This window comes from Nannobrachium achirus (assembly GCF_963921795.1).
Source record: "Nannobrachium achirus genome assembly, chromosome: 6".
In the NCBI taxonomy this organism is placed as follows: Eukaryota; Metazoa; Chordata; class Actinopteri; order Myctophiformes; family Myctophidae; genus Nannobrachium; species Nannobrachium achirus.
This window is the reverse complement of record NC_137815.1, coordinates 32072234-32085213: the sequence shown is the minus strand read 5'-3', so window position 1 is coordinate 32085213 and position 12980 is coordinate 32072234. Positions and strand designations below refer to the sequence as shown.

Sequence of the window (12980 nt, the reverse complement as noted above, 5' to 3'; positions counted from 1 at the left end):
CCGATGGGACGATGGTGAAGATGGAAATGGACTACAGATCTACTGTAGACCAGAAGCTCCCTGAATGTGAGGAATTGGCTCAAGACGGCAGGCTGCAGGAGGCTGTCGAAACACTGCTGTCACTGGAGAAACAAACAAGGACGGCATCCGACATGGCATCCACCTCCAGAATCCTGGTTGCTGTTGTCCAGATGTGCTATGAAGCCAAGGACTGGAATGCCCTCAATGATAACATTGTGTTGCTCACCAAACGGAGGGGCCAACTCAAACAGGCCGTTGCTAAGATGGTGCAAGAATGTTACAGTTATGTGGATGCAGTGACTGACTTGACAATCAAGCTGAGACTCATCGACACTCTACGCACAGTGACTGCGGGCAAGATCTATGTAGAGATTGAGAGGGCCAGGCTTACAAAGACCCTGGCCAGTATCAAGGAGCAGAATGGAGACGTCAAAGAAGCATGTGCCATCCTCCAAGAGCTGCAGGTGGAGACGTACGGCTCCATGGAGAAGAAAGAGAAGGTTGAATTCATCCTGGAGCAGATGCGGTTGTGCATCGCTGTCAAGGACTACATCCGCACCCAGATCATCAGCAAAAAGATCAACACCAAGTTCTTCCAGGAGGAAGGCTGCGAGGCACTGAAGCTGAAGTATTACAACATGATGATCCAGGTGGACCAGCACGAGGGTTCCTATCTGTCCGTCTGCAAACACTACTGGGCCATCTATGACACCCCATGCATCCTAGAAGACAACTCCAAGTGGCAACAGGCCCTGAAGAGTGTTGTGCTGTATGCAATCCTGGCTCCTTATGACAATGAGCAGTCGGACCTTGTGCACAGAATAAACAGAGAGAAGAAATTGGAAGAGATCCCTAAATACAAGGATCTCCTGAGGAAGTTTGTCACCATGGAACTGATGTGCTGGTCGTCACTGGTGGAGGACTATGGCACGGTGCTGAGGGAAGGCTCTCCCGACAGCCCCGCCACAGACGTCCTATCCCACTCCGAGGAGGGCGAGAAGAGGTGGAAGGACCTGAAGAACAGAGTAGTAGAACACAACATCAGAATAATGGCCAAGTATTACACCAGGATCACAATGAGGAGGATGGCTGGACTCCTCGATCTCTCCGTTGACGAATCGGAGGCGTTCCTCTCCAACCTCGTGGTGAACAAGACCGTCTACGCCAAGGTGGACCGGCTGGCTGGCATCACCAGCTTCCAGAGGCCCAAAGACCCCAATGACCTGCTCAACGACTGGTCCGACAATCTCGACTCCCTTATGTCACGGGTCAACAAAACCACACATCTTATTGCCAAGGAGGAGATGATCCACACCCTGCAGTAAAAAAGTAAGAAAGAAGTACAAAGTGCCCTTTCATGTTTTGTAACATAGGCATTGATATTTGGATCAATGCCTGTTATTTTCTTTCCTCTCCTTTGTGAAGGATTTTGAAAACAGTATATTTACGTACTGTAAACAAGGCATTTTTCAGATCAGTGAAAACTATAAAGTCTGCACACTGCTATTTGCTCCCACTTTATACTGCAACATTTCAGTCACATCTGGGACTTAATCAGGATCAACCAGGAAATGTCTGTACACTCATGTACTATGTAGATACAATGTAGCCACTTATTGGCTGGGAGAATAAAAATGTACTGGGTTGTGATTAAATTGTTTTGGAATTTAAGCAATTGGTATTCCATGTCTGTAAGCATTTCTCCTTCCCTTTCCAAAAGCACTTGCCATTGTTCTATACCGTGGGGTTTTGTGCAGTTTACCCAGCGGTTGGGCACCATCAAAATTGGGTTGACACAACCCAACACAATTCAAAAGGATTTGCAAAACATTTCATAGATGTAAAAAGAAGAAAGAAATGGTGAATATAGCAGATCTACAGTACGGCTTGTTTCCATTGTATTGTGGTCACAACAGTGCTGTCAGCTTGTAGATTGGCTATTTTCACTATTCTATAGGTCAGTAAATCATTATGTATTTTTCTACAGAGACACTAGATTTTGGGTGTCGGCTGAAAACGTTTTGTGAACCAAAATGAGTTAACATGAAACACCTATCTTACTTCATCTGTGGTGTAGATGAAGGAATGAATGAATGAAGTGTAGATCTGTCCACAGTGGCTTTAACATGAACAGCAAGACTCTTTACCACTCTCTCTTCCCACCTGTGTTGATTTTGACTGCAGATAGTTCGTTTTTAGACATACTTTTTAATACAATTTCATTTAGGTTTAGTCATATTTTAGTTGTCTGAAATGTTTTAGTCGACTAAATCTATTCTACAGTCGACTAAAATGTATAGCAGATCTACAAACTCAACATGTCGTGCTGCGGCGCGTTGTGAACTTGTAGATCTGCTATTTTCCGAGCATAACACCCGAGCTTAACCAAACTTAAAATGACTTCTCTCTTAGTTATACTGGATCTCTTCTCCACTAGTCCATACTTAAAATTAGCTTAGTTTTCATTTAGTTTTTATCAGTGAAAAAAGGCAGTCGACCAAAATCTTTCCTCATAGTTTTAGTCTAGGAAATCAACACTGTGTCATAGCCTTGTTCTTTGGGGCCGTCTCCAAAGGCAGGATGTTGGTCCTTTTTTCACATCATTTTGTGTTAGAGAAAGTGTTAGAGGACATCGGATGATATGCATAAAACATTGCTCACTACTGTGTATTGATCGCCGTGATGATGTCCCCGTTAGATTTAATTCTGTGAAACGATCTGTGTGGACTTTGAGATGCAAATTAGACAAAACATAAATATGATTTGGATCTGTGAGTGTCTTTGGTCTGGCCTGTAGCATTTATTCCTGTCAGTTAATTACAGGAAGTGAGTCAACTGCAGCATAATTTGTTTTCTTCACTGCTGATTACTTTTTTGTTAAGACATTCTGCCATTCCTCATGTGGCCAGTCTATGACCTCAGCCAACTATGACATATCTATGACATAATGAGTCCATATTTGGGCTCCATATTTGGGCACATGATGACATGTTGAATATTGTGGTGTTTCTTACTTGCCTGTGCCTTACCTTGGTTTCTTTATCTGTTTGACTGTCAGCATCTCTGCGTGGCCACTTCTCTGCTAGAATGTCAACAGACTCCATTTATTGGCATATGGTGTTTGATACCATGCGAAGTGAGCGGTGCTCACTTCGCATGGTATCATGTATATGTCGGTCTCTGTGTATTTTCTATGACGTTAGTCTCGTACTGCATACGGACATAGGGACATAGGGAACTACACACAAACAGTGATGTTAATAGGTTTTTAATGTAATGAGTCCCCGGGACCCACGAAGGGTCTTTCGGATGAGTCCCAGGGATATTTTATGGGTCCCACAAAAATTCTACGCGGCATGTCATTTTTGACAAAGTGCAGCATTTAACTTGAATTGGTTATTATATGGTTATGTTCATGTTACGTAGAAATGTGTCTGAAAGAAATGAACCACAATTCCAAATCTTACAATTTTAATACTTCCAAATAGTCATGTGTTTTGACTTTTATACCGAACCGGTAATATCGGATGTTGACCACTTGGGGGCGCAGATAGAAGCTTTTACCGAGTCTTCATAATGAACAGCCACCTGTTATTTTATATACATCGATAATATATGGATCTTCTCAGTGAGATGATGTCTCCTGTTTGTACTGTTACTGCTTCTATGGAATGGGGGAAATGCTCTCTGGCGTGCTTGTGTTTGCTCTGCTGTACAGAAAACCAGTGGACTGGGTCAAAAACAGTGGATTGGGTTGCTTGTAGATCGGCTACTTTTGTTTTGAACGGTTGATCCTAGAGGGACGTGCCGCCCCTCTATGGATGCGGGAGGGCAAGGCACAGGCGGCCGCGGTAGTCCGCTGCCCCGGCGGACCACCAAAGGGACGGCGCCGCCACGAAAACACTATAATCAATCAAACAGTTAGGCAGCCTAGGCTACATACATGCTGTCTCAGCTAGCATACATGCTAGGCTAGCTTGCTTCCTCCGTGTTGTAGTTGAGCCAATAAAGGTTATTTGACCATGTTCGTCACAACGTTAATCGTCGCTATTGTTGTAAAGACGCAATGAAGACCTGTGTGGCTTCTAACACGTTGTCCAATGTCCACCACCACATCTATAAACAATAGCGCGTGTACTGTATATCCAGTTGTTATTGAATGGAAGGGAAAGGAGGCGGGTCCCTGTCTGAGCAGTGAGCATTGAGCTGCAGTGTAGAGACGTGACGTCACGTTTCTGCGCCAAGCCCTGCCATACACGTCCTGTGGGGGAACCCTTTTTGATGTATCACCTAACACGCTGTGCCACTATGGTCAGAGAACGGCCCGGTGCTACGCTAAAACTCAGGCACCCATTGAATTCTGTGACCATTCAGTGGCGCACAAAATGGCGTCGTGGATTCAAAACACAGACTGTCGTTAGTTTTATCGTCTGTTTTAAGACTTTCTACGCGGACGTAGGGTAAAGTAGCATGCCTTCACCCATGAACAATGGTGGCGTCTGTGGACTTTTTAAAATATATTTTTTTCGCGACGTGGTAAATTATTTTAACGTGGACTCAAATGGAGGCAATGCGTCCGTGGGACCCAAGGACACTGACGTGAATGCGTCTCTAGGCAACGTGAATGCGTCAGAGACGCGTGACGCGCACGTAATGACTTCACTGCACAAAGCCAAACGTAGGAGCGGTTTGCACCGCCCCAAAAAATCACACTTAGTGTGAAGTGAGCGGTGCTATTTATGAGTCTAATCAAAGGTTCAGAGCACCTGGCTGCACTGTGTGAATGTTATGCCGTATCCAACATGACAGCCACATTGTCATTTACAACTATGGATTCTTTTTGATCAATACTTCCTTGTTTTCCGAGGTGACATTGCGCTGGGGGGACTGGCAGCACTTGTGGAATACAAGCAATTGCTGCTGTAAGCAAGGAAATACTTCGTTTTGTTGTTACTTTTGGGTAAATGTATTATTAATTTATTGATTAAGTAGCCATGTAATAAGCAGGATAATATCTGGGTCAGCAGTCGTTATTTTTTTTTTTTAAAACTCTTTATTTTCAAATCAGCAGTTGTTATTGTGTTATAAAATCCCTTCAGAATGATAGCCAGCTCCTCATCAGTGGCTATCATCCTGTCAGGGATTTTATTTCTCGATAATGACGGCTGACCCTGAATTATCCCTTACTAAGCATCCTGCGAAGCTTGACCAATGTGTCCCTGGGCCTACAACAAACCTACAAAGAAAGTTCCCAGCGGAATTCCTCTCAACTCGCCTCAGTGCAACCACACTTGTAATTTCCCCAGAATTGCACCTTTCTAGTTTGAATTATCTTGGAGGTAGTCTTTTTGTTTGTTTTCTCTGCAGCTACGTTGTGTTGTTCGTATTACTGAATGCTGCTGCAGCCTGTAGTAGTGTGGACGTCCTTCTTTCTTAAATGAAAGTGGCTCTTCCCCTGTCTCTGAGCCAATGTCCCGGGTCAAGGGATGTTTCCCTGTGGTCTCACTTACTGCAACTCAATCACTGCCAAAAGTCAAGCCAATTCTATCCCAGCTCAATGTTGTGCTAAACAGGATGGCTGGTAAAGGAAGAGGCTTGTCCATCCTTCAGTTTCTCCTCTGTTCATCATTTCAATGAGACACTTCAAATGAGGTCTGACAATTCACCGGGCTTCCTTTCCAGGCAAATGTCAAAGCCATTTACCCAAGACTCCAGAGTACAGAAGTCGCCAACACAACCCACAAACAAATCACAGACATTTGTGTGTTCTGTTTTTACAATATGGCTCTGAGATATCTAGCAATCTGTTGGACTGATAAGCACACAACGCAATTTTAATATAAGATATACTGTATATTTTGAGCAGTGCTCCTGGAAGGAGGAGCTCCAACATGAACCCTAGCATCTCTGTGTGGCGAACATTCGCTGGAAATAGATCATCTACACTACAGTATAAGCTCACAACGCCTCACGGTTTGCTGTAGAGGTAAAAAAGACCAGACCAAGTACAGAGCCAAATGTCAAGTTTTCTAAGTGTCGACGGTTTATTGGTTAAACAAATCCAACATATTAAAAGAAAATGTAATGTGTAACGAAATGAAATGTAACAAAAGTTTAATCTGCAACATAGTTTCAGTCCCTAGGAGCAGCTAGCAGCTGCTCATTCCCTCTCATCATCATCACTAAGAGACAGAGACGAAGTATGGCTAAGCGGCCACATTAGTCTCTATGCACAGCAGCCATATTCCTTACTTCCTTCACAGGTGTTACCAATGATTCTGATTAAGGCTCCGTTCCATTCAGTATGAAGCTGCGTCCAAACCTGAAGCTATTTCTTCCATTCTAGTCACTTCTATCGCTTCACCGCAAACACCAAAAACATACATGTGCTCTTAGAAGCAACATTTGTCCTTTTCCGTTTGTCCAAAGTTTGTTGTACGCCCAGGTCACATTGGTCAAGCTTCGCAGGATGCTTAATGAAATTAACTCATAAAAGGCACCGTTCACTTCCCACTGGGTGTGATTTTTCCTTTGTCCTTGTGCTTTGCAGCACCTCTTTTGTGTTTACACTTGTATGCATTTTGGCTCATGTTTAAGTCGTGCTGTGAACAATGCTGTAGGCTACCTGGCTTGTGTTGACAGGTGATTGATGATGACATATAACGTATGCCAATGGGCTTTTTTTGGCAGCTGTTGAATATGATTTTACACCTAAATACATTTGCAGATGTTCATTTGTATATTTGCATGTTAAGTTAATTATCTGTGAGTGTGAAAATAACCCAACAAAACATGCAACACAACATTTCAATATTTTAAAGGTGATGATAATGCTTTAAATGGGCCCACTGCCCGCCACTGACGAGCCAAGAGGCGGAACGCGTAAAGTGTGTCTAAATCCTAATAAAATAAAGATCCAGAAAGGGTTTGAAGTCCCGGGCCGGTAGGCGGCCCTCCTCCCCAGCCTGCCCTGACTCTCCACCCTCCCCATGGAGGTTGAATACTTTATTAACCAGAAATGCAAACAGCAGAATTATAAGTCATACACTTTGTCTAAAAGGATAACACCCCGCAAAAAAGTCCTTGCTGTCTTTTTCCGTTTGGGTCCAATGTATTCAATTAAACATGACAAAGAATAACACAAATTCAATATCATCACAAATATAAAACAGAAAAACACTACTGTGTATCTCAGTGGCCTTGTCGTCAGAGTGTCTGCCTTGACACTGGGAGGTCAGGGTTTGATCCCTGGTCGGGTCATACCAAAGACCCAGTGCCTCCCTGCTTGACACTCAGCATCAAGGGTTGGATTGGGGGTAAATCCAGGCGACATACTAGCGTCATGTCCAGGGGGTGTACTTATACTTCAAGCTGCCTCACGCTATAGAAACGGGAGATATAGCTCCTGCCCTGTATGGGCCTCATGCCTCGGCAAGGCACTTATACCTACTTACAGTATATGTACAGAGTAAGAAAAGAAGAAAGGGGGGAGGGATAATCACCTGTCTAAGGGAGAAGTGATAATTATCTCCCACTTTGGCCTCCTGAGAGGTGCATTTTCACGCCCGTTTTAAAGGAAGCCAGTACATTGATGATTGATTATGATCTTCAAACGTATAATTTCCCTCTGAGGGACCACAAACACAACCAAATGGCCATTCATTAATGGTAGAGACATACATTAGCACACTCTTTGTCCACTCTGCTCTGCCTGTCTTCAGAAATCTGGAAATGGTGAAATCTCCAAGACAAAATTATGTCAAAGTGCGCCAGTGGATGATGAAAATAAACATTGGGAGATCAAGGTGGCAAAAGAACCGTTCCTGCGCAGTGCAGCGTCTTAACGTTCGCCACTCCAGAGCGGCCCCACATCAGGTATAAAACAATTTTATCAGCAGAGAACTTTTTAACAATTCAAAATAAATCTGAAATATGCAGACAGCTTATACATTTCAGAGCCTCAGAAATAATGTACCATAAATCAGGAGTCATCAATGCTGGTGGTCCGAGGACCGTTCATTGAGGGTCTGTGACACCGATCCACAAAAATAAATGTGATTTATTTGATATATAATATTCATCATGCCCATTATGTATCTGTAGAACAGCCACCCTCAGTCCTATCCCTCACTATGGTAAAGTAACCCAGCTCCCATCTCATAGAATGTATGTGTAGCATATGATATGTTCATCATGATCAAATATAATGGCTGGGAAGTGAGATTAATCATTTCCAGTTCTTCGCCTGCGGTGGAAGCTATAAATATTCATAGCTTTATGGTGACTCGCGTGTAATGAAAATATTTCTCTAATGCCGCATACCAGTTACATAATTATTGAATAAAAAGTCTGTTTGAGACTCGGAAAACTTTCTCACCTGTGTGAGTACCTATGTAGAGTATAAATTGGCCAATATTAATATTGTATAATTGTTCAATGATTTCATACTGACCCTTTAGAATGGCAACTGAAGTAGTATCTACAAGGAGATCTACAAGCTCACAATGCGTCGCTTGTAGATTGGCTATTTTCTGTGGGCGACACCGTTGTACAACAAAATAGAACCTTCCTTCTCCCAGCTCATGTAGCTTAGCTGCCAGTGGAATTTGAAAGTTACTTCCAAACCCCTTTTCGTAAATATAGAACAAACTGAAATTATTATCTGTACAACCTATGATTTGCATTTACAAAGAATAGTCATAGGAATAGAGAAGAAACCAAGTCAAAAGTCAGAACGGGACAACAATATAAAATATCGCCATTGTGCAAGTCTAATAAAGAGTAAAATTCCACATTCGTTGTCGGTTAATAATAAATAGGCCTACATAATTAATAGATTATTTCAATCTTGACCGTCATCAATCACACACTCACACGTGTATTTAAAATATACAATGTGTCTCAAAGGGATCAAAATCCTAAGTGAATGATTTCATAAAGTATCACGCTCTAATGATCATTTTAGATTATGTATGACTTCATATAATTTAATGACACATTGTACGTATATGACAATGTAAAACTGTAATTATGCGGCGGATGTTATGAATCCAACGCCTGATCCTAAATCCTTGTGATTCTGGTGTTTATGTTCAGTTCTTCTCTGAGGGCTGAAGCAGCATGACCTTGGGAGGCATCGCTCCGGGGCTTATTTATCTCTGCTAAACAGAGGCTGTTTTCCAATCTGCCGTCTAATTATCTCTCCACTTACCTCATCCCTGAAATACATTCTACATATTACAGAAAACATTTAGGCCTGGATACAAGTAAGTGTTTGAGCCTCTTAAGGTGTCTGTGTACACAATGTGCACGTTGTGTAAATGACCGCATTTGCTTAATAGCTCGCCATGCCATTCACTAGAGTGGCCGTCCGGGAGCCGTAAAGGTTCCTGGTTCAACCCCTGCATGGCTCCTCCTGGCTTCGTGTCAAAGTAGCTTCACGTGCCAGCCAGACACTGAATCCCAAGCTGCTCCCGACGAGCAGGTTGGCGCGTGAATGTGTGTTTGAATGGTGAATGGTAAATGGTGCGTTTGTATAGCGCCTTGTTCCAAAGGGCATTACATTCAGCCATTCACACACACATTCATACACAGATGGTGGAGGAAAATACACAAGGCACCAACCTGCTCACCGGGAGCAACTAGGGGTTCTGTGTTTTGCTGTTCGACACTAACTCTTGGAGGAGCCCGGGATCGAACCAGAAACCTGAATGGGTGAATGTAATACACATTGTAAAGAGCTTTAGATAAAGGCTCTATAGAAATATGGACCATTTACCTTGTTCACAGGGAGGATACCAATACTCACAGTTGTAAGCCATACAAATGGAAATTGTCTACTGCTATTTATCAATCCTTTGTGACTTAAAGCTTTCAAACCAATGCTACGCAAATTTCAATCTTTTAAAGGTGAGGTAAATATCCAGTCAAGGCTACTCAAGCAATGGTGGCTATTATCGCTGAAAAGCACAGATATAAGTAAGGCAACTAAAGGGAACGGATATTCCTTGCTTAAGTGTCTCTATCTCAACTCTCTGAGGCTGAAATAATCTGAAGATAACGTTTAAGTATCCATTCCATTATGCAGTTGTATGAACTGAATTACCGGGCCACTTTTATAGGCGTGTGTATGGCTGATTCTCTCATTTGCCATCAGCTCTGTTGAATTAGCCTTGAAGTTGAAGTACGCAATTTCCCCTTGCAGTTGATGGCTACACGCACTCTCTACCAGCGCAGAGCTTCTCTCAGGAGATTTTGTGTGCACTCTACAAGCTCATTTGCATACATTTCCTGAGGCCTGAACACACCTGGCCTCAGGGCCGGGCCGGGCCGACACAGCAGCAGTAAATATGTGCATTTGCCTTTGCTGCCAGACTTAAAAGAAGTGGTCTGGTCAGGAACCGATTCCAAAAGTTAAATCGGCACTTTGCCGTCACCCGCAGTGTATTGTAATCGGTCAACTTCAAGCCAATCAACCTGTTTTTTTTTTTTGTTTTTCATTTGGGAGGAGTGTGGGATGGAAAATAAAACAATGGTGATCTTTCATGGCATAATAATACACTGATGATATTATTACACTAACCCATCTGTAGCTCTTTGATTGTCTATTATGTGATGAAATGTGTCATTATAGGCCTATCATAATAAATTGAGTTGTAAGAGAGAGAAAAGAAAAAGCAACAAAAAACCCCACACCCCACCACCACCACCACCAGGCCCAACTCAAACGAGAACAAAACAAAAAACTAAAATAAAGCAAAAACTAAAAGAAAGAAATGTAAATAAAAGTTCATAATTAGGGAAAGTTTAAAGCCACAGGGGAGAGCGGCCGGTAGAGCAGCCGGATGAGAACTGCAAGGTTCCCAGTTCGATCCCGTGCTCCTCTAGAGTTAGTGTCGAAGTGTCCTTGAGCAAAACGACAGGAGATGCCTAAATGCTCCCGATGAGCATGTTGGTGCCTTGCATGGTTTCCTCCGCCATCGGTGTATGAATGTATGTGTGAATGGGTGAAAATAATGCACATTCTAAGTATAGCGATTTGGATACAAAGCGCTGTATAAATGCACAATTTACCATTTTGTTTGCCATTTAAGTCCCACATATTGTGGTTATTGGGATGGACTGTTATAATATAAACGCTTTTTAAGGGGAACACACACCGGCTGCGGACAGACTGCGGAAATGTTTCACCGTGCGGCAAGACCTGGGAAATAGAACAGCGGTGTATCGGAGCGGCGGGCAAGGCGTGAACGCACGTCTGCCACCGCCAGTGTGGCTAACCCTTTAAAGTCTCACAATGAAGACAGAGTAAGCCCAGGCAACATGTCTTTATGCACAACTAGATAAAGGATGCGGAAAAGGAGGTTAAAAAACGAACAAAACAAACAATAGTCAGAAGAATCAGACATGTTATTAATTCTCTGTCTCTGTGTTACACCTCCAAACTGCAGCGTGTCTGCATGATCCATGCACTGGCTGAGGCAATTTTCTGGCCTGGATGTTTGTTCTCGTGGATTGCCAGCATAGAATGCAAATGAATGCAAATTGGGGAGCTGATCCATTGGTGTAATGTGTGCTCTTATTGGTTTGAGAATTGGATTTATTGTTGAGTGGATCGTCGCTGCAGAGTAGACCCCCATGGTGCTTGGGACCCCTGGTGTTGTCAACCGGCCGTCTACAAGGTGTATTAAAGACTTTTAGAGAAGACGAGTGCTTTGCTCGGGTACCTGTGGTGCAAAACGTGCAATCTGCCTTAGTAAAGCAACGCTTTGGTGAATCTTGACACAAATCAAAGGTTCACGGTCAAAGGTTTTTGCATATAAACGGTAAATGGTGCATTTTAGAGCCTTTATCCAAGGTGCTTTACGAAGATTGTGCATTACATGGTGCCTTACATTCACCCATTATACCCATATATACTATATGGTTCCAAGGTTGATGTACAGTAGAAATTAAAGCGCTAGTATTATGGCAACATGACCAAGTATGAAAAGTAAAGCTACGCTTGATCTTTGACCGTTACCATTTTTATTTAATTTCTAGGTTTCTTTTTTAATTTGTATTTCTTACGTATCATCATGCCTTACGTAAAGCACTTTGAATTGCCTTTGCGTATGAAATGACAGCATATGAATGAGATACATTTGCCCTGGCTCTTCAGAACACATTCAACGCATGGAATGAATAGAAAAGAAAGACACGTGGTGTATGGCATCACAACACCATGTAAAGGGCCTGTGGACTGCTTGGCCCCCGTGGCTCCTGAGCTTGACATTAATCTTGATGGTCTTTTACTGTAGACCCAAAGTGAAGTGTGCCGGAAATCGATAGAATGGACCACCTGTTCTCTCAGAAGCAGCGCCGTGAAAAATGAAAGAGTGATGTCCCCCTCAGGAGGCCTCAGGCATGTCTGTTGCAATAATATATTAGAATGTCACCAAAGGTTAGATTAATTATACATGGATTATGAAGCGCACCACAGTGGGGGCATGCGTGCGTGCGTGTGCATACAGTGCTGGGGATTGATGTGAGTAATGGACCAGGGGGTGAACGAACGTACTGTACATGCTTTCCAGAGGTGGAAAAAATAAACTCACATTTCTTACTTAAAGCTATACTATGTAACTTTTTTAATAAAACAAATCTTAAAATTGTCCTAATTATTAAATCGCTAAAGTTTTAGAACACCCACTCTGTTCATTTCAGCTCCCAAAGCCTTTTCTTTATATGTGTTCTACTGAGCCCTGGTGGTCGTGACCGGGGCTGTTTTTCCCGGCAAAATTACGTCATATGCATCATTCTGTACACGTGTCTCCCTACCGGCCAATCAAAGCCCAGATACACTGCCGAGCTCTTCAGGAAATACACTGCAGTGTTTACACTGGGCTAGGAGTTTAGCATGTAGCTCTCCAACCGAGGCTCGTAGAGGGACACGAAAGACCTCTTTGGATAGGTCTCGG

General features: G+C 43.0%; 2 protein-coding genes across 2 annotated transcripts in view; both read left to right on the top strand.

Annotated features, from left to right (window-relative positions):
* LOC308287820 (26S proteasome non-ATPase regulatory subunit 12-like) overlaps positions 1 to 1346 on the top strand; it is a gene marked incomplete at both ends in the record, with an annotated part of 1371 nt that extends 25 nt beyond the window's left edge. The window contains one exon of the mRNA XM_080729110.1: positions 1 to 1346. This exon is cut by the window's left edge and continues 25 nt beyond it. Coding sequence (XP_080585236.1) covers positions 1 to 1346 — 1346 coding nt within the window.
* Positions 1 to 12980, top strand: part of LOC308286475 (receptor-type tyrosine-protein phosphatase gamma-like) — a 187532-nt gene that overhangs the window by 101565 nt on the left and 72987 nt on the right. The gene's annotated exons all lie outside the window — the stretch shown is intronic.